Consider the following 18802-nt stretch of genomic DNA (forward strand, 5'->3'; position numbering starts at 1 on the left):
CTTTTAGTCCCTTGAGTATAGGCTCAAGAATTTTGTAAGGCTCGTGTTGGGTCTTTCTCCTTTTGTCTCTGCTTTTTCCGTCCAGACCTTTGTTAACCCTTTGCTCCACTGGTTGTACAGGTGCGGCAGCAGAGAACATGTTAGGCAGTTTGCTGTGTCTGCCAGGTTCAGGGTCAGTGCTTCTTGACCCCTGCACTGGTTCTACCATATCAGAAACAACCAGCGAAGCTTGGAGTGTAGAGGTATTACCAAGTGACTCAGGTTAGTATCCTGTCCTCATTTTCTTTTTTTTTCCTTTGCACAGAAGCAATCAATTTACTTAAATACATGGGTTGAATGTACATTTATTTAACAAACATTTATCAATCAACCGCTGTGTGCAATGTACTCTGCTTGGCAGTGGGTAGATTGAAAGTTGGGTTAGATATGGTTCCTTTTTTCATGGAACTCACTAGTTATTTGTAGGGGGATAAAATCCCCCATCATATATATTACATTGCTCCTTTCAAGATTCAGCTTGAGTACCCCCTTCTACATGAGGCCTTTCCTTATTTCTCCAGTCATTGTTGTCCTTTTCTCCCAGCCTGCATTGTATTTACTTGTATTGATTTATCTTTGTACAAATTGTTTCCTCCCAGTAGAACGTCAGTTCCTTGAGGGAAGGGATTGTTTTATTTTTGCCTTTTTATTCTCTCCATCTAGCATATAATATTTTGCACATATTGGACACTTAATGTGCATTGAATTATTAAGAGTTAAGTGTATTGGAGAGGTACAAAACAAAGTGTTATGTGAGATCCCAGGGGAAAGAACATTTTATTAATAGGGAAGATTCTTCCTGGCAGAGGTGGCATTCTTATTCAAGTTTTAAAGTGTGATTAGACATATGAGAGGTAAAGAGGGAAAGTGAAGGCATGCCAAGCATTGAGAAAAGTATAAGCAAATGCACAGAGGAGGGAAAGCAAACACTAGTCTAGTTTACCTGGAAGGAACATCTTGCATATGTGCATATGTCTCACATGTGCACTTCCACAGACCTAAGTGTGGAGTGATATGTTATTAGGCTGGGTAGGACAGGTGGTACTAGATTGTGGATAGCCTTGAATATAAAGCAAAGTAAAAAGAGGGGATGGACAACTGGATATTCTCATCACGGTAGCAAACTATTTTCACTTGTGACATTTTCTGTCCATTAATATGACATAGAGAACCTTGGAATTGGAGTCAGAAGGCCTTGAAGTTCAAGTCCCAATTTTGTAATTTATTAGGTGTATGATCTTGGACAATTCCCTCTGCTCTCTGGCATCTCTTTTCTTTAACATAAATGTGGGGTTTGGACAAGATGATCTCTAAAGGACCCCCAGTTCTTAATCTGAGATTTTGAACTCTTTGGGAACTTTTGAATAATCATGGGCAGGCTTTTTTTTCCTAAATGATTAAATTCTGGATTTTTAAAAAGCAATTACTATTATTAGGATCACTCAAGATGGGAGAATTACTTTTCTGTCTTTCAATCTAGCGTCATAAATGCAGCACAGGATTAGCAGTGCCTTTCTGATGCTAAGTAGGACAGTGCCCTGCAGTCATGGCTAGGTTTGTGTCAGTGGAAGAGTTACCCCCCCTACATTTTGTAAAAAGTTTGAAATTGAACAATAGGCCTCCAGAAATTCTTTTATGCGGGATTATTGTATATCCATATGTAGTACTTTAGTTTACATATTGAATCACATTTTCCTTTTTACGCTTACAGAATGTCTTGTGTCTCTTATTAGAGGACAGTTATCACAATATTAAGTAAAACTGCATTCACCCAAAGTTTGGCCTGATTCCTTTAATTAAGGGACAATTGATTTTTTTTTTGAAATGTGAATATTTTGGAATACTTTTCAGAAATTCAGATATACCAGTGTCATTTTTATAAGTAGGTTATGCTACTAATTGACTATAGTGACATATGCTGAGTTGTTTTTCTAAAGACAATATGTTTTAGTGGAGAGAGCCCTGGACTTGGGCTCATAAGACCTGAGTTCAGATCTTGGCTCTCAAGTTTACAATGTATGTGACTATTGGAAGTCACTTAGTTTCTCTGGGCCTGTTTCCTTATCTGTCTAATGGAGATAAAAGTATTTGCACTGCCTCTCTTATAGAGTAATTGTGAAGAAAGCATTTTGTAGACCTTCAGTACTATTGAAGTTTGATTTATTATTGCTTACTAGTGATGATGTGTTTGCTCCCTGTTATCCACATACCCTGGTCCAAACTTCCATGTACATGTACCAGTACATGGTTTTTATATGACTGGTTGGAATTGGGGACATAGTCTATTGTCTTGAAACAGTTTTCATCTGTGCACAATTAACCGACCTGTAAAAGATTGGAATCTTTAACCTTGGCTTCATTAACACAGTGGTCTAAGCAATTGAAATAACTGGCCTAGATATAGAAATCTATTTACACTGGTTTTATTAATCCTCAGGTGGGCTTTTTTGTATATGGGTTATAGAAATTGAAGGCAGGAGGAACTGACTAAAGCACTAATATGAGCACATGCTGTTTTCCATCCAGAAGCCCCAGACCTCAAACAGGAAGAGAGATTACAAGAGCTGGAGAGCTGTTCTGGACTGGGCAGCACATCTGATGATACAGATGTCCGGGAAGTCAGTTCCCGCCCCAGCACTCCAGGCCTCAGTGTTGTCTCAGGTATTTCTATCTTGTTTTATGGAAGAAGTATTTTAAGGTTTTTTTTTTAATTTCAGTAAGTTTTCTGTTGATGTCACCCTGACATTTTAACTTACGGGTTGCATCAGGAAAATTTCCCTTTTTTAAATTAAAACTGATTTTAAAGGGGTCCTACAGGCTGTGGCCTGGTTTCACTGTCTAAATCAATGAGTTTTCCATTTAATTTTGAACTTGATATTTGTGTTTCCTTGTCCTTTGGTGGTTAATGAGTGACAGTGTAATAGAGTGAAAGGATCACTAGTCTGGGAATCAGAAGACTGAAGTTCAGATTCAGACTCTGCTACTTCTGACTGTAGACTCAGACAGGCCATTTAATCTTTCTGTGTCTCAGTTTTTTCATCAGTAAAATAAAGATGATGGTAATTGCACTACTTACTTATTGGGGTTACAGTGAGGAAATTACATTGTATTGTGAATTGTGATCACATGAAATAATTCAGGTACACACAAGGTACAATGTAAATGAGAATCAATGTAAAATGTTTTGTAATGATTAAGAAAGATACAAATGTCAGGTATCATATTATTATTATTGTTGTTGTTTTTATTATTATGGTATTATTCTAAATACCCAGTAGCCTGCTATTATATTCTGCCTTTACAGGTTAGTTCTTTGTGTCGTATAAGTCAGTTTCACTACATGTAAGCCTAAATATAAAAGCAATGGTACTAATAAGATCTAGCCAGCACACAAAGAATTTGTTAATATTTAAAGGCTTTTCTAATAATTTTCTTGTGTTTTTTGTGTGTATTTTTCTTCTGTAAGGCATCAGTGCAACCTCTGAGGATATTCCTAATAAGATTGAGGACCTTAGATCTGAATGTAGTTCTGACTTTGGTGGCAAAGATTCAGTCACCAGTCCAGATATGGATGAAGTTGTCCATGGTAAGAAAGACCAATGTATGTGAGGTGTGCAAATAAATTTACCTCTTGTCCCAGGTGCCTCAGATATGTCATTATTTAATTTTATTCTCACCATCATTTCATGACTTTGTTACCTAGAGATACCTGATTCTGTGAAAGAGACACAATTTCATTGGTGTGGCTTTTTTATCTTGACCAGCACAACAGCTTCTCTCTGATTTCTAATTCTGTTTGACTTTTATTTGAATTTTCCCACAAATACTCCATAGGGGATCTACCTAGTGTTCTGGAGGCATTTTCTTTTGTCTTTTTTAGTTCAGAGGTGTCACCTTTTTTTCAGTTAGGAGGCTAATTGATTTGAAAACCATATATCTGTAGACTTAAAGAATTTTATATTCATGACAGTGGTGATGTGTGATATCTATTAATAGTACATTGATATGTACATTTTATAACAAAGAAGTTGTCCTCAAAACATTTTAGTTAGTTTTGTCCATACAAAATTTCGGTTATAAGCTTTGTGCTAGCCAATGATAAATTTTTGATTATGTCAGTGAGAATACCATTTAAAATTTTTTTCATCTAATAAAGATTACTTTTTTCTTCTTACTGCCCTTTTAAAAAAAAAAGAAAGAAGTCCTTTTAACAAATTTAATATTGATTAAATGTTTAGTCAAGCAAAACAGATTCTTGCATTGGCCATGTTAAAAATGTGTGTGTACATATATAAACATATATATTTATATAAACCTCTCTGTATAATATATGTGTCTGTGTATGCCTGTATGTATGTATATATGCATATATGCATAAATCCATCCTCTCTCATGGGTGTTTGTCCCCTGGAATCATGGTTTTATTTTTTTTATTTTTTTTTTTTGGCTCTTTTTGGCTTTTTTTGGGTGAGGCAGTCAGAGTTAAGTGACTTGCTCAGAGTCACATAGCTAGTAAGTGTCAAATGTCTGAGGTTGGATTTGAACTCAGGTCCTATTGCCTCCATAGTCTGAGCTCTATCTACTGCACCACCTAGCTGCCCCTTGTTTATTGTATTAAACAAGAGTTTTTTAGTCTTGCAAAGTTATTGGTCTTCACAGTTTTCTTGTTATTGTATAAATTGTTCTGGTTCTGCTCATTTCACTCTGTGTCGGTTTATTTTACAAGTCTTGTCAGGTTTCTCTGAAATAGTCCCTTTCATCTTATGGCGTAATCCATCACGTTTGTATCCCATTACTTATTCACCCATTCCCACTCTCTTAGTTTCTAGTTCTTTGCTATCACAAAAAGAGCTGTTAAAAATATTTTTGTTTACATTTATCTTCCTTTTTTTTTTAATTGGAGTACATACCTTATAGCCAGACTATTTTATTTTTTCTTTTTTAAGATTATGTTTTTTCTTTCACTAGGCTAGGTGCAGAGTGGCCACACAGGGTGGTCTTTCATAGGTCCAGGCACTTTGCTGCACTGCATGGGAGCTTTGACCTGTTCTATTTTCCCACCTGGGCCAGTTTACCCTTCCTTAGGCAGCCTAGTTTCTTCCTGCCACCTCCAAATCTAAATCTAAAGGGCTCCTCATATTGGTGTTGAACATAGTATGGACACCCATGTGACTTAGCCCACTGAAGCTCAGAATTCCAAAGCTTAAGTGATCCACTAGCTCCAGCCTCTGTAGTAGCCAGGATCACAGAGGTGCCACATCATGCTTGGCAGCTGGATTGTTTTCAAGAGCTATATGCTTTCAATTCTGACTTTTAAAGTTACATCGTAGATAGTAGCTTTTTGCAGTTTCATAAAGAATATAAATTCATAGAATCAGATCAATTCGAACATTTCCTTTTCCAGTTATATATCTCAATAATATCATTTATGCTACTTCTCAGCATTGAAAATGAAAAAGTATTTTATTCTTCCTTTTACATTTTAAAATAAAACAGCAGTAATTCATGAAAATAGATACATGTAGAAAGATGATACCACTTTTAGAATAAAATTATTTGAATTACAGCAACTGATTTATTTGATATGTCTGGAGATTTTCCCTTTTTACCTCCCACATTTCCTTTTCACATTATTCATACTTATATGTGGCCAAGTCATTATTAACTTTTCCTCTGTTGTGTGTGTTATATTTCTGGTCATCACATTTTGTTTTATGGCATGACATGTTCAGCTTTTGTGCCTTTAATCTGCCTAATCTGATGACAGACTCGCTATAGAACTTGACCACATTCTACCTGGCCTGTCTTCCTCTAGTTTTGGAGACCATTGATAACACTAACATGTTGATAGGTGGCCTTAAAACTATCTTATTATGTGTAGTTCTTAGGACCTTTCTACCATTCTTCTGTTGTTATTGTGGAAGTAGGCAGAGGGGAAGGAATACATATGTATATTTGTCTATTTTTTATTGTTTTTTTTTCAATTGGAGTGGGTAAAATAATTTATTACCTAGGAACTCATGAGATGAACTCCTCTGGTTTTAACTAGAAGCTGACCCTCAGACAGTATCTCACTTGAACATTCATAGCTTGGTAGAATTTTCCTGCAAAGTAAAGTGTCAAAGCATAGATGTATTTGAATTTTCCTATAAGACTGTGCTGGTGAGAGTATTTCTCCAGTATTGATTGTTTATGAAATTTTTTGGATCTTTGAAGTGTACTCAGAAAGTAAATAAATATTTGTCTGAGCAAGTGGGGAACTGAAAGTGCTAAAATATGTTTATTTTTGACTCAGTTTCATATTGTGTTTCAGGAGCCCACCAGCTGACTTCTCCTCCCTCTCAATCAGAGTCTTTGCTTGCAATGTTTGACCCATTGGCTTCACATGAAGGTAAGTTATTGAAATTATTTCTTCAGCTCTTTAGAGTTCATTGTTCATTGGTGTCTGGCAACAGCTGATAAAGAAATTAAATACTTGGTTTCTTATTTTCTGGTGCTGAGCCTTTCAGAACTTAGCTAGTTTGGTCCTCAGACAGTAGACACATAGTACAGTATTAGGCCTGTATTTGAAGTCTTTCCTACTACATAGATCCTGTGAGAGATGGTGCTCTGCTGGAAGAACCCAGGGAACTTCACTCATTACTGTGAAGCATTCAAAGAGAACTTTAATACAGGATTGAAATGATTATGAAGAAGAAAATAAATATGCATCTTTAACCTAAAATTTTTTTATTGCTATCTTTTGTTTTTATATCACTTATATTTCCCAATGTATCCCTACACCATTGTCCTTCTAGACCTAAAAAGTCATCTTCTATACCAAAGGGAGAGAAAGAAGAGACAAAAAACTAATTTAGTATATCTGACATACTGAAAAAAATCTTAAAATTATATGTAGTTTTCCACATCTTTCTTCAGTCCCTCACTCCTGCAGAGAAGTTGAAAGAGCTACCCTGTCATGTATCTTCTTTGGGGCCAAATTTGATTATTATAATTTTGCTGGGTTCCTTGACTTTTAAGGTTATTTGTAACCAAAGAAAAAATTCATCGTGTAATTTAAAGCCTTTGTTATATTATTTGTATCTTGGGAAATTTTTCTTTATCCAAGGAGCTTCTGCTGTAGTAAGACCAAAAGTTCACTATGCTAGACCATCACACCCACCACCAGATCCTCCAATCCTGGAAGGAGCTATGGGAGGGAATGAAGCCAGGCTACCAGGATTTGGCTCTCATGTGTTGATTCCAACGGATGCAGAAGCATTCAAGCAGAGACATTCCTATCCTGAGCGATTAGTCCGCAGCAGGAGTTCTGATATTGTATCTTCGGCCCGGAGACCCATGAGTGATCCTAGTTGGAATCGGCGTCCTGGGAATGAAGAGAGAGAACTGCTTCCTTCAACTGCCATTGGATCTCCTTTAGTGGCTGCACCTCCATCATCATCTTCATCTCCTAGTAAAGATTCCTTGAGAGGAGAGGTGAGGAGCCCCAGATTTAGTAGAGCAATATTTTGTTAACTGTTGGTTTGAATGACCTCAGCTAGTACTGTTGGCCTCTCAAACTGACATGGAGTCCATTGACCAAAGAGGTGGGAATATCTGTAAATAAGTCTAATTTGATGACCTGGGATAGTAGTTCTCAAGCTTTTTGGTCTGATGACTCCTTTAGACTTAAAAATTAAGGACCCCAAAGAGCTGTGTAGTAGAGTCTATAACCCACTGCTTGTGTGGATTATGTCTATTGATATTTACTGTATTTGAAATTAAAACTGATAAAATTTTAAAATACTTATTCATTTAAATAATAAATCTATTACATGTGAACAAATAACTTTTTGTGAAAAATAACTTTTCCGAAACAAAAAGTAGAAGAATGGCATTGTTTTACATGTTTTTGCAAATCCCTTTAATATCTGGCTCAATAGAAGACAACCAGATTTTTATATCTGCTTCTTCATTCAATTTATTGTAATATTTTGTTTTGGTTGAAGTATATAAAGAAAATCTGGCTTCATATAGGTACAAAGTTGGAAAAGTGAAGAGTGTTTTAATCAGCCAATAACATCTTAGTATTATTATGGAAATAGTTTTAACTATGGAGACACCCAAGGGTTGGTGGATCACGCTTTGAGAACCATTGATCTAGTGAAACTTTTCCTTATTATGCTAAATACCCTGACACCCAGGATCCCTAGGCAGTTTGTTTTTTTGAAGTGGTAGAAATTCCACAAGTCAATTCAGTAAATATTTATGAAATAACATACTAAGTGCTAACATGTAGAGATGAAGTAAGACACTGTTTGTTCCTCAAGAAGCTTAAAATCTAGTAGAGGGTATAAGATGTCCACAAGTAAGTATGTGCCTTTTTTGAAAGTCATGATTTTCTTAGCATGAACTCTCCTGGTGCTGCTCCTGCAGACTATAGCTCCTCCACACTTCAGTTCACATCCCCTGTGAGGTTCTATGGACAGAACTCTCACGGGACGTGTTTGGCTTTGATCCTTTCCAAAATCTGATCCTCAGACTGTGGATGCAAAATTCAGCTCTTATTAATGATAGTACATTAAATTTGTATTTTGAACTTTTTTTAAAAAAATGATTTAAAATTTTTCTCAAAACACTTTCCTATTCCATGAGGTATACAGAGGAATTAATTTTAGCTAACTTTTTAGATAAAGAATCTGAGGTTTAAATGGAGGCAAAGTAGCTCTCCCAAGATTATACTATGCGTTAATGATAGAGAGGGGACCAGAACCCATATCTCCTTACTCCTATTCTGGTGCTTTCCCCATCATATCCACTTCCCTTTCCTTTCCCCATGGAATCCCAAAATATGTATAAAACTTCGTACCTTTGTAGTCAATGCAATTTTATACATAAGGTAGAGTCTGCAGTGATTTTTCTAGTGAACCATCCCAGGGATTTTTTAAATATTTCATAGATATTTTGAAAACATTTTATACCTATCTAGATTGCAAATAAAATGCAAAAATCTTTCTGCAGACTGAAGAACGAAAAGATAGTGATGATGAGAAGTCAGACAGAAACAAACCTTGGTGGAGAAAACGTTTTGTTTCAGCTATGCCTAAAGGTAATTTCACAAAATTATTAGAATACTATGGTTTAGGATCAGAGAAATAGAGTCCATTGATTTCAGTAAGTCAGTATTCCAGGTCTTGTGGGAATTTGATTATGACTTGACTTCTAATGTGTTTTAAGTGGCTCATCTTAGATGGATGTTAAGACAGCTTTAGGATGTTAAGGTTACTGCTCTGCGACCCATGATGTGTTGATTTCTCATAAACCCAGGAGAAAATATGTACGTTTGGGATGTGTAAATACGAAATACTGCTGAAGTTCACTTGAAGATCCTTTGGACAGGAATATCACTTTTCAAAACTGAATAAAAAAAAATTTTTATCCCATTATGGGATTGATCTTTAGAATTTGCAACATTAATTTGAACACCTGGAGTAAATTTAAACTTTTCATCTTGATAAGTTGAGTTTTATTCCTTATATCTTAGTGTGTTGGTATTGAAATTCAGTTGTATGAGACCATGTGCTTTTCCTGTGAACAGCTTGGTATTATTGAGATGTTAATATTTAAGTTTGCACATGTGTTTATACCTGAAAAGGAGAAGCACCAGGAGTAAAAACAGGTGCCACTTTTGCAGGTCTCCCCTTAGTAACCTGGGACTCCGGAGCTATGGATGACCCCTTTCATTCGTAATTAGGGCCTCTTGCTGAGGAGAGAATGGTGTTCCGAGCTTTGAATGTGGTGTTTTTTTGTTTTTTTGTTTTTTTGGCAGGTTTCAGAGTGCAATGGATTCAACTTAATTTCTGATTACCTCTTAATTGATCCTTTCTTATAAAAGAGAATCTTCAAATAGACTCTGAGAACTCAAGTTCAGTTCTTTTTAAGAACATTTGTCTGTGGAAAGGATTTACACAAATAATTTCTTAGGCTTTCAGCTTTTAAAACCTCCTTTCATTTAGAACTGTTGGCACACCAGTATCTCCAAAATGACTGACTACTGTCTTCCGAGTACAGTGCAGTATGTTATATATCACACTACTGACTTTATTTAATTTCCAGCTCCTATACCATTTAGAAAGAAAGAAAAACAAGAAAAAGACAAAGATGATCTGGGTCCTGACAGATTCTCAGCACTTACAGGTTTGTAGACCCATGGACTTCCTGGCTCCTTCATTCCCAGAGCACATATTCCATAACACTTTTTCTTGGGTGCCATAAACGTTACCTCTGTAGAAAAGTATGTTTGTGTGTGTGTGTGTGTATGTGTTTGTATGTGTGTGAAATGATGGGGAATATTTCCTTCATAGCTCCGTAGCTTCTAATAGAAGATTGTAGTGGATTATTAGTATGCTCTTGCTGCAGACCACCACCACCATCATCATCGTCATCGTCATCAATTTTAATTTATTAAGAATTTCTAAAACTGAACCTCTAGGCGCATTTACACAAATTGTTATCTCTCAGAAAAGACACATTCATTCTTGGGAAAAACCCCTAGCAGATCTCAAGAATAAGGTCCACACCACGTCTTTAGCCCGTATATTTGACTGACTACCTAGATTTTAGAACCCTAAATTTGTTTTATCAATAGCTTGCCCTTTAAGTTATTCATGCTTCGTGTAGTATTGCTGTGTCAAACTGGAATTTTCATAGTGAAATTTCAGCCTAAGTAGCAGATAACACACTAGTAAAATATGCTTATGTTTCACCTAATTTGCACTGTATATAAGTTTAGTATATTTATCTTACTGAGGATTCAGTATTTTCCTTTCTTCAGCAGTACTTGCTGAGTGATTAGACCGACCATGAATGAGTCTGTATATAGGCGTATCCCACATAATGTTGCCCTGGCCAATGTCACCTAGCAGTGATGTCATTAATACACTGGATGCAAACCCCACCACAATATTGAGAATATTGAGACACTTTCTTGTCGGTTCATGCAGCCAACCACCTGTGAGGTTGATTGTTCCTATGGAACCAACCTTAACTCTTCATACCCCCCCCCCCCCAGTGTTTTTCCCCATTGTGTTTTCTAAGAACTCTTTAGTGATGTTATTAGGCAGGCTGTGCCTATATAATTAACTAACTTGGAGTTTGAAAGTTTTTAATTTATTCCAGTAGCTGTAGAGAATTAGGGTAAGTTTACATCTATTCTCACTCCATTCTGAATTTTTTTTTAATTGTACTGAGTTAGAATGATGATTTTTTAAAATTAAAAATGGATAGTTTAGATTGGAAAAAAAAATCTACCCTGGGTACAAGTAGAATCCTATTTTAATGATTGCCATTTTAATGACTTTTTAATTATTGTATTAGATAGGTCATATCAGTAGTTGCTTTGTTGATCAGGATATGGTAAATTCTCTTAAATGAGAAATCCTATAAAGCCTGTTTTCCCAAGTCATGGTTCTATTCAACAATTTATTTAATATTGTCCTTGTCATAAAGTATGTGCACAGTACCTATATTTAAATACCTTTGTAATTATGTATAGTTACAAAATGTTAAATGATTTTTAAAATTGTGTTGATGGCCTTTGGGAGTTTGTATTTAATTTTGTTGATTTTAGGTTTAAATTGGGCAGGAAGGATAAAGAATATTCTCTGGCTCTTGGTGCCTGGGTTAGTAGGAAAATGAAGTGCTGCTATTAGTAGCTTTGTAGACTAGGTATCAAAGCTTATAGTCAGGTAATTCACAAAGTAGTACCAGGAAGCATAGAGTAGAGGAAATAGTAATTAGCTTGGGGTGAGAAGAATTGGACTTGAGTCCTGTATTTGCCGCTTAGTAGCTCTATGACTTTGGACAAGCAATTTTCTTCTCTGGGCCTTCATTTTCACATCTATAAAATAAAGCAAATTTTATTAGATGATTTCTAAGGTCCTTTTTAGCTCTAACCTTCTATGATTCACAAAAGCATACTAGAAGAGGAGAGGGAGGGAAGGAATAAACATTTATATAGCACCCGTTATGTGCCAGGCGTTTTACTGAGCAATTTTTTTTTTTAACAAAATATTGTCTTATTTGATCCTTGCAATGACCCTGGAAGGTAGGTGCTGTTATTATTCTTCCCATTTTACAATTAAGGAAACTGAGGCAAATAGGTGATGTGGCTTGCCCAGGGGTCACATAGCTAGTAAGTGTTCAAGGCCTAATTTTAACTTGAGTCTTCCTGGCTCCAGGCCCAGCACTCTATCCATTCCACCACCAGCTGCATCAGTGAACCCCAGATTTGGATGACTCTTGTCCAGGGTCACACAGCTAGTGAGAGGCAAAATGGGGTTCAAACAGTTTTCTTCTGATTGCAAATCCTATTTTTTGACACTGGCTCCTCCCAAAGTATTTCACCTTGAGCTGACTTGTGCTTCGTTTTTATAATCTTCATCAACATGTGAACCAAAAGCCAAGAAGTATTCTTTTTTCAAAAGTAAAACATTTTTGTCATCAAAGAATCATCAACACATTTTGGAAAATGTCCAATTTTATTACGAATTTATTTTACTGCTGTATTTCAAAAGGTCTGTAATTTTATGAGTAGAGGTACTTCCTCCATCCTGGTGTATTGTGGCCCTTCTTTCCTTTAGTAGACAATCTTAATGAGTTACTCTGGCCAAACTATTCTTCACCTGGTGACCAATTTTAAGCCTCTTTGTAGGTTTAGGTAGGCTAGTCCTCCAATAGCAAACTAATTTATAACAAAATAGTTTACCACTGGGCCTGTCCTCAAAGTCTTTCCAGTTTTCTTTTTTTTGCTAGGCAATGGGGTTAAGCGACTTGCCCAGGGTCACACAACTAGTAAGTGTCAAAGTGTCTGAGGCCGGATTTGAACTCAGGTCCTCCTGACTCCAGGGCTGGGACTCTATTCGCTGCTCCACCTAGCTGCCCCTCTTTCCAGTTTTCTTGCTGGCTTTGTTTTTCTCTGATAGACAAATGGTTTGTCACTTGGCTTTTGCAACTTGATGGTAGGACCTGAAAGAGATTGTCCTTTGGCACAGGCTTCTAGAACCTAAAAAGCTATACATAAAAATAGGGCTTACATTTCCATGTTAAGAACAGCTTCTTAACCACCAGAATTGTCCAGAAAGTGAAACAAAATGAAATGGGAATGTTTCAGTAGGTAGTGATTTTGTCATCCCTGGAGGACTTCATGGGGAGGTTTGAAGGATGTTTTGGAGGGGATTCATGTTTAGGTGCAGGACTCAGTGCTTCTTAAAACTGTGGGTCTCTACTCTATATGGATTTAAGAAGTGCTGAAGGGGTTGTGAGTGGGAAAAGTTTAAGTAGCCCTGAACTAGATGACCTTTGAGGTTTGAGTTGTAAGTCCCTTCCAGCTCAGATTATGTGAAATAGACAAAAATTTACCTTTCCCCTCCCTTTCTCATTTTTTTTTTACAGATACAGTACCAGTAAATGTGTTTACTTTATTCAAATTAAAGAATTTCCAACTCTGTAGCCTTGTTATAATTTTTTTTTTTGTTCTGAGTTTAATGTCCTTCATGAAGCTCCTCCGGTGTTTTACTAATTAGCCACCCTGAGTTCTCAAAAACTATGCTAACAGTGTACAAACTGTCAAGTTTTACCAAGCTGGAAAACCTTCAAGTATAGATTGGAGGACAATCCTAGCTAGGTGTGGATAGACTTGTTTAAAGTTTGGCTTCCCAGAGATTTTTTTATTTGTTTAAAGTTTGGTTTCCCGTAGTTTTTTTTTGTTTTGGCTATTGTAGTGTATTAAACCATTTACTAAGGCATAGAAGGGTTGCAGTCTACATTGGTAGAAAGTACCCGCACAACTAAAATTGCAGATCCTTTAAATATTTAATGTAATATAATGATTCTGATGTCCCTTTGAATTTATTAAAATGGGATCCTACTTGTAAATTGATCTTCAAAGTTAACTGCATTTCCCAGGTCTCCCAGGATACTTCAGTGTGACCATTGAAGGTGTATTGTGTCCCAGGGACTTGCAGTACTTATCTCTTAATTAATTATTAGTTAATGAGTGACTCCTCCCTTCATTTTGGCTATGAGCCCATTTTAGAATGGTTTATTTTGCTGGATAAATGACTGCCCTTTTAGTAAGTAGAATTACAATTTGATGATAAGATTCATACCAGGTGCACTTACAGTATTTCTTGAACATCTGCAGCTGATCTTAGAATACCTCAAGTAGCATTCAATGTACAATCATGCTGTACCTCAACAGCCACGTGGTCTCTGTTTGTTGGAATGTGAGGCAGCTTTGTTCAGAAGTGGTGTGGAAGAGTAATTTATAAATAAAGGATGGAGGAAGTATTTTCTTTTTCTTAAAAAGAACTTAATTCTGAGGTCTGAACAGTTTACATTTTTCCCCTCTCTGCCTGGAGATGTCTCTGAGTAAATGGAGTCTACATATAGAATCGCATTTATTTAAAGTCTGGACGTTCAATATGCACCTGCTAATCCAGTTGATTTGGGTGTGACTATTTAGGAATGCATCTCACCCTCTAGTCTTCACTGAACTTTCATTGTGTAGAATGCTGGCGATGATGAGATGTGGAGCTGCTCATCCCAATTTTCTGCTTGAGCAAGGCTCTGATTATTAGAAATCGGGATGAGTAGGCAGCTGCATGGTGCCTCTTAACATTGAGATATGTGCTCTTTTTAAGATTTGCCTCCTAATTCGCCCTTGGGATTTTCTTGTTACTGGTATCGTACTAACTTCAAAGGCAATGCATATGGAAATGAACCAATTCTTGTGCATGTTCTCCTTGATTTCTCAGATGATCCTGCCCCCAGACTCAGTGCACAGGCCCAGGCTGCTGAGGATATCTTGGATAAATATAGGAATGCCATTAAACGAACTAGTCCTGGTGAAGGAGCTGTGGGGAACTATGAAGGTGCAGGTAAGTACTGGCCCTGGGCTAGAGTCATCCACATCAAGGTTTCATTCTTCCAGTAGACTTTTCTCAGTCACAGAATATTAGAGCAAAAAAAGAATTTTAGAAGTTATGAAATGGGTGCTGTCTTGGAGATGGAGGTTCAAATTGTGGCCTTACCACTACCCTCTTCTGATTGTGGACAAGTCATTTAACTTATCAGAGTGTCTTCATTATCCCACACTTCCTTAGAGGGAAATGAAAGGATTAGACTAAATGATTTCTGAGGTCTTTCCACCTTGAACAGTGTATGTTCTAAGATTACTTCTTTGTCTTCTCTGTTTTATTATTCTTTGTTCTGTAAAATCCCTTTCAACTTTAAGATTCAATGATTGTGATTCTAAGCACGATAAAAATTTCAGATTGACTTTTATGTTGATGTGGTAGTATAGGAAATGTTAGTGTCTGGGTGTTTTAGAGCGGTGGTTCCCAGCCTACAGACCTTTGAGGAGCTGTGAAGGTATTGAAGGAATCCATATGCACACCAGCATTGTTAATTTATTTTTATTTAGCTCTAACAAAATTGTGTTATAAAGCATAATAAACAGGCTTGCTGTAGACTGAATGTTTTGAATATATGATGACAATCCAAAATGTGTGTAGATGCTTTTATGAATTATAAAATGTAAATGATTTAAAAGTGTTACTGCATCCATAGTAGTTTATTATCACAATGTATTTTCTCAATAAATGTGTACTAATAAATAGCACAACTATTTTAATGGAGCGCCATGAAATTTTTTAATGTTAAAAAAGATACTCACAGTAAAGTTAGGGAACCACTGTTCTGGAGAAGAGAAGAAAGTGGGAAATTACATCTTTATTTTTAAAAATAGGAATTAATTGAATTTAATTGAAAATTGAATTGATAGTACCCCCTTCCTCAACTCAGATAATTGTGTGTCCAAATGGCTTCAGTGTTGGTTTTTGTGGAAGTATGCAATTGATTTTTAAAATCTTTGTAGAGATGATTTTAAGATCTTGTAGAATCATAGCTTCAGAAGTTTATAGGACCTTAGAAATCATTTAGTCCAACCCACTTAACCAGGTATGGACTTTGTGTCACAACAGGGGAGGGTTGTGCTACATGTCCTACACAAACCCTGTTACACCAATTTACCTGAGTTAGACAGAAATGTGTCAGCTGAATCTTAGGAAAAGTGAAAAGGAATATGTCTTTATGATGTCTATAAATTTCTTCTCCTGGTGCTCATTAAGAGAGGGGTGTGGTGTAGTGAAGAGGGCAATAGAGTCAAAAGGTCCAGTCTCTGGTCTTAGTTCTGACAGTAATTATCTTTGTGATCTTAGGCAAGTAAGTCGCTTAATCTCTATGGAGCCTCACTTTCCTTATCTCTGAATTAAAGGGATTGTATTTGATGAGCCATAAGGCCACTCGTAGGCCAGCGATAGTTCTATGGTTCTGGGGCATTGACTTAATTAAGGTCATCTTATGCTGTGTCACTTAGTAACCCTGTAATTTTGTAATACTATTTTTCCACCTACTTACAGGGTGGTTGTGATAATCAAATGAGAGATATAACATATGTAAAGAATTTATAACTTCAAAATACTAGGAAGTATCAGATTAATGCAGAATTTCAAAACTTCATTAGTGTTAGTAATCTTTCAAACAGTAATTCAGCAAATATTCATTAAGCACCCACCATGTTTAGAACACACAATTTAGATAGGACATAGACTGCCCTCGTGGATAGTCCAGAGGAACTGACTTAGTGATAGTTGCCAATCCTAAAATAAATGAGTTTTATTATTTGAAGTTTTCTTCTGTAACAGAGAAATACAATTTACATATTGGTTTTCTCAAAGAAATGTATTAACAATTCAAAACACAATATCATTTGAAAACTTTTGATTCTTTAGCACCTCTAAAACTAATAGGGTTGTGGTTTTTGGGGAATGGGTTTTGTTTAGAAGTTATGGGAGATGGTGAAAGTGTACATGACTCTCCTCGTGATGAAGCCCTGCAGAATATCTCCGCTGATGATCTCCCGGACTCAGCCAGCCAGGCGGCTCCCCCACAGGACTCCCCTTTCTCTTATAGGTATGTGGGGCCTTGGGGTCTGCTTGCTGCCAGCCTTGCAATCACTTCAGTTTTCTGTTTGCTCAGCTACCATTTACTTTGGTACTGTGAGAAACAAAGTTTCTATGACATACAAATTCAGCTCTCTTGACTCATATGTTCTAGTGACAGGGATGGGTTATTTACACCACTAACTATAATGCAAAAATAGGATAATAGTTTTAATGTAACAGAATTCAAAATCAAATCTTTAGCTGATTCATTTGATAAAGATGAGGAAAAAATTGGAGGAAGAACTGTTAGGAGGCAGCTAGGTGGTGCAGCACATAGATCTCTAGATCTGGAGTCAGAAAGAGCTGAGTTCAAATCCAGCCTCAGTTACTTACTAGCTGTGTGACCCTAGGGAAGTCACTTAATTTCTGTTTGCCTCAGTTTCCTCATCTGTAAAATGGAGATAATAATAGCGCCTACCTCCCAGGATTTATGAGAATCAGATGAGATAATAATTGTAAAATACGAGCACAGCGCCTGGGACGTGGTAAGTGCTATATAAATGTTATTGTTGTTGTATTATCTCATTGAGATAAAGTAATATGTCTTGTACAGCTGCTTGATGAATGAATTATTTATTTAGGGCCTACTGTGTTCTAAACATTGTGTTAAGTTCTGAGGAAAGAAATCATGTTTAGCACATAATAAGTGCTTAACAAATATTTACTGATTAATCAAAATAGAAAATTTGAGGCAGTCCTTGCGTTTAAGGAAGGAGTCCACACTCTTATTGTAGGAGACAGCATATACAAGAGTTCAGCTGCAGCGTTCATGGAAAGACCCAGAAGTCCTAACAGATTAGCAGTAAAGTCGATGGCAAGGCCCAGGGGTCCTTAGGGTATTTCAGCAAGTCAGATAGCAGTGCCCTGGAGGGTGTAATGTCAGGGCAGATGGTAAAGTGTAGAGGGACCTTCGGCTGGAATGGTAAGGCAGATGATAAGCCTTGGTAGTCCTCCATATCACTGGCAGAGTTGTAGTTCATGACTTCTAGCTTATCCAACTAGTGTTAGTTTGAATGATTCTACAACTTTTGCTTGAATACAGATCTTTTGACTCCAAATCCAGTGTTTTTTCTAGTATATCCTACAATATCTTATATTGTAAAACATGACGTTCTTGGGGACAGTACCAGCTCTTCTCATGGGAAGTGATTTTGGACTTTGTGAAGATGCGTCATCTTTGTGTTGAGAGTTGGCTGATGAGAGCATTTTGTTACTGCACTCAAATAGGAGGAAGATCCATCATTTATTTGAAGAATCCTTTAGAGTTTTATAGATTCAGGCATGGACATGCATGATATGACAAAATGACAAGTGTATTCTTTTAATTGAGTATCTATCCTGGATGGGACCAAGACCTGCCAGGACTTCTCAGTCTACTGATTGTTAGCCACTTCTGCTGATTAACATGGAAAACAATGATGCAGTCAAAAGAAATCTGAAATAAATTTCTAGAAACTCTGAAGGATTTGAGGACACAGGTGGTATTTTTTTCTCTATTAATGATCATGATTTTGGAATAAAAAGCCTTTGAAAAATAAATGGCTAGTTGTACAGATATTGGAAAAAAGATTTGGTTTATCGTTTCACCACATCAGAACATCATTTCCTCCCAATTTTACCCATTAACTGAGGGGTTTCTTTAGTCAAAACTATCTTGGATGTTTTCATAGTTCATAGTTATGATCTATTTTACAGAATCACAGAATTTGAGAATTAGG

The 18802-nt window shown here is 36.5% G+C and overlaps 1 protein-coding gene across 5 annotated transcripts in view; it reads left to right on the forward strand.

The window, feature by feature from the left end:
- Positions 1 to 18802, forward strand: part of LOC114046865 (GTPase-activating protein and VPS9 domain-containing protein 1) — a 91362-nt gene that overhangs the window by 57097 nt on the left and 15463 nt on the right. For 3 of the 5 annotated variants that reach the window (XM_027867426.1, XM_027867427.1, XM_027867425.1), the window contains 9 exons: positions 121 to 261; positions 2566 to 2700; positions 3506 to 3625; positions 6353 to 6430; positions 7148 to 7515; positions 9040 to 9127; positions 10135 to 10215; positions 14835 to 14957; positions 16923 to 17052. In XM_027867426.1, coding sequence (XP_027723227.1) covers positions 121 to 261; positions 2566 to 2700; positions 3506 to 3625; positions 6353 to 6430; positions 7148 to 7515; positions 9040 to 9127; positions 10135 to 10215; positions 14835 to 14957; positions 16923 to 17052 — 1264 coding nt within the window. The remainder of the gene's footprint in view (positions 1 to 120; positions 262 to 2565; positions 2701 to 3505; positions 3626 to 6352; positions 6431 to 7147; positions 7516 to 9039; positions 9128 to 10134; positions 10216 to 14834; positions 14958 to 16922; positions 17053 to 18802) is intronic. The other 2 variants (XM_027867428.1, XM_027867429.1) reach the window with 1 other exon arrangement.

Source organism: Vombatus ursinus, unplaced genomic scaffold (genome assembly GCF_900497805.2).
Source record: "Vombatus ursinus unplaced genomic scaffold, bare-nosed wombat genome assembly UNPS02014786.1, whole genome shotgun sequence".
Lineage (NCBI taxonomy): Eukaryota > Metazoa > Chordata > Mammalia > Diprotodontia > Vombatidae > Vombatus > Vombatus ursinus.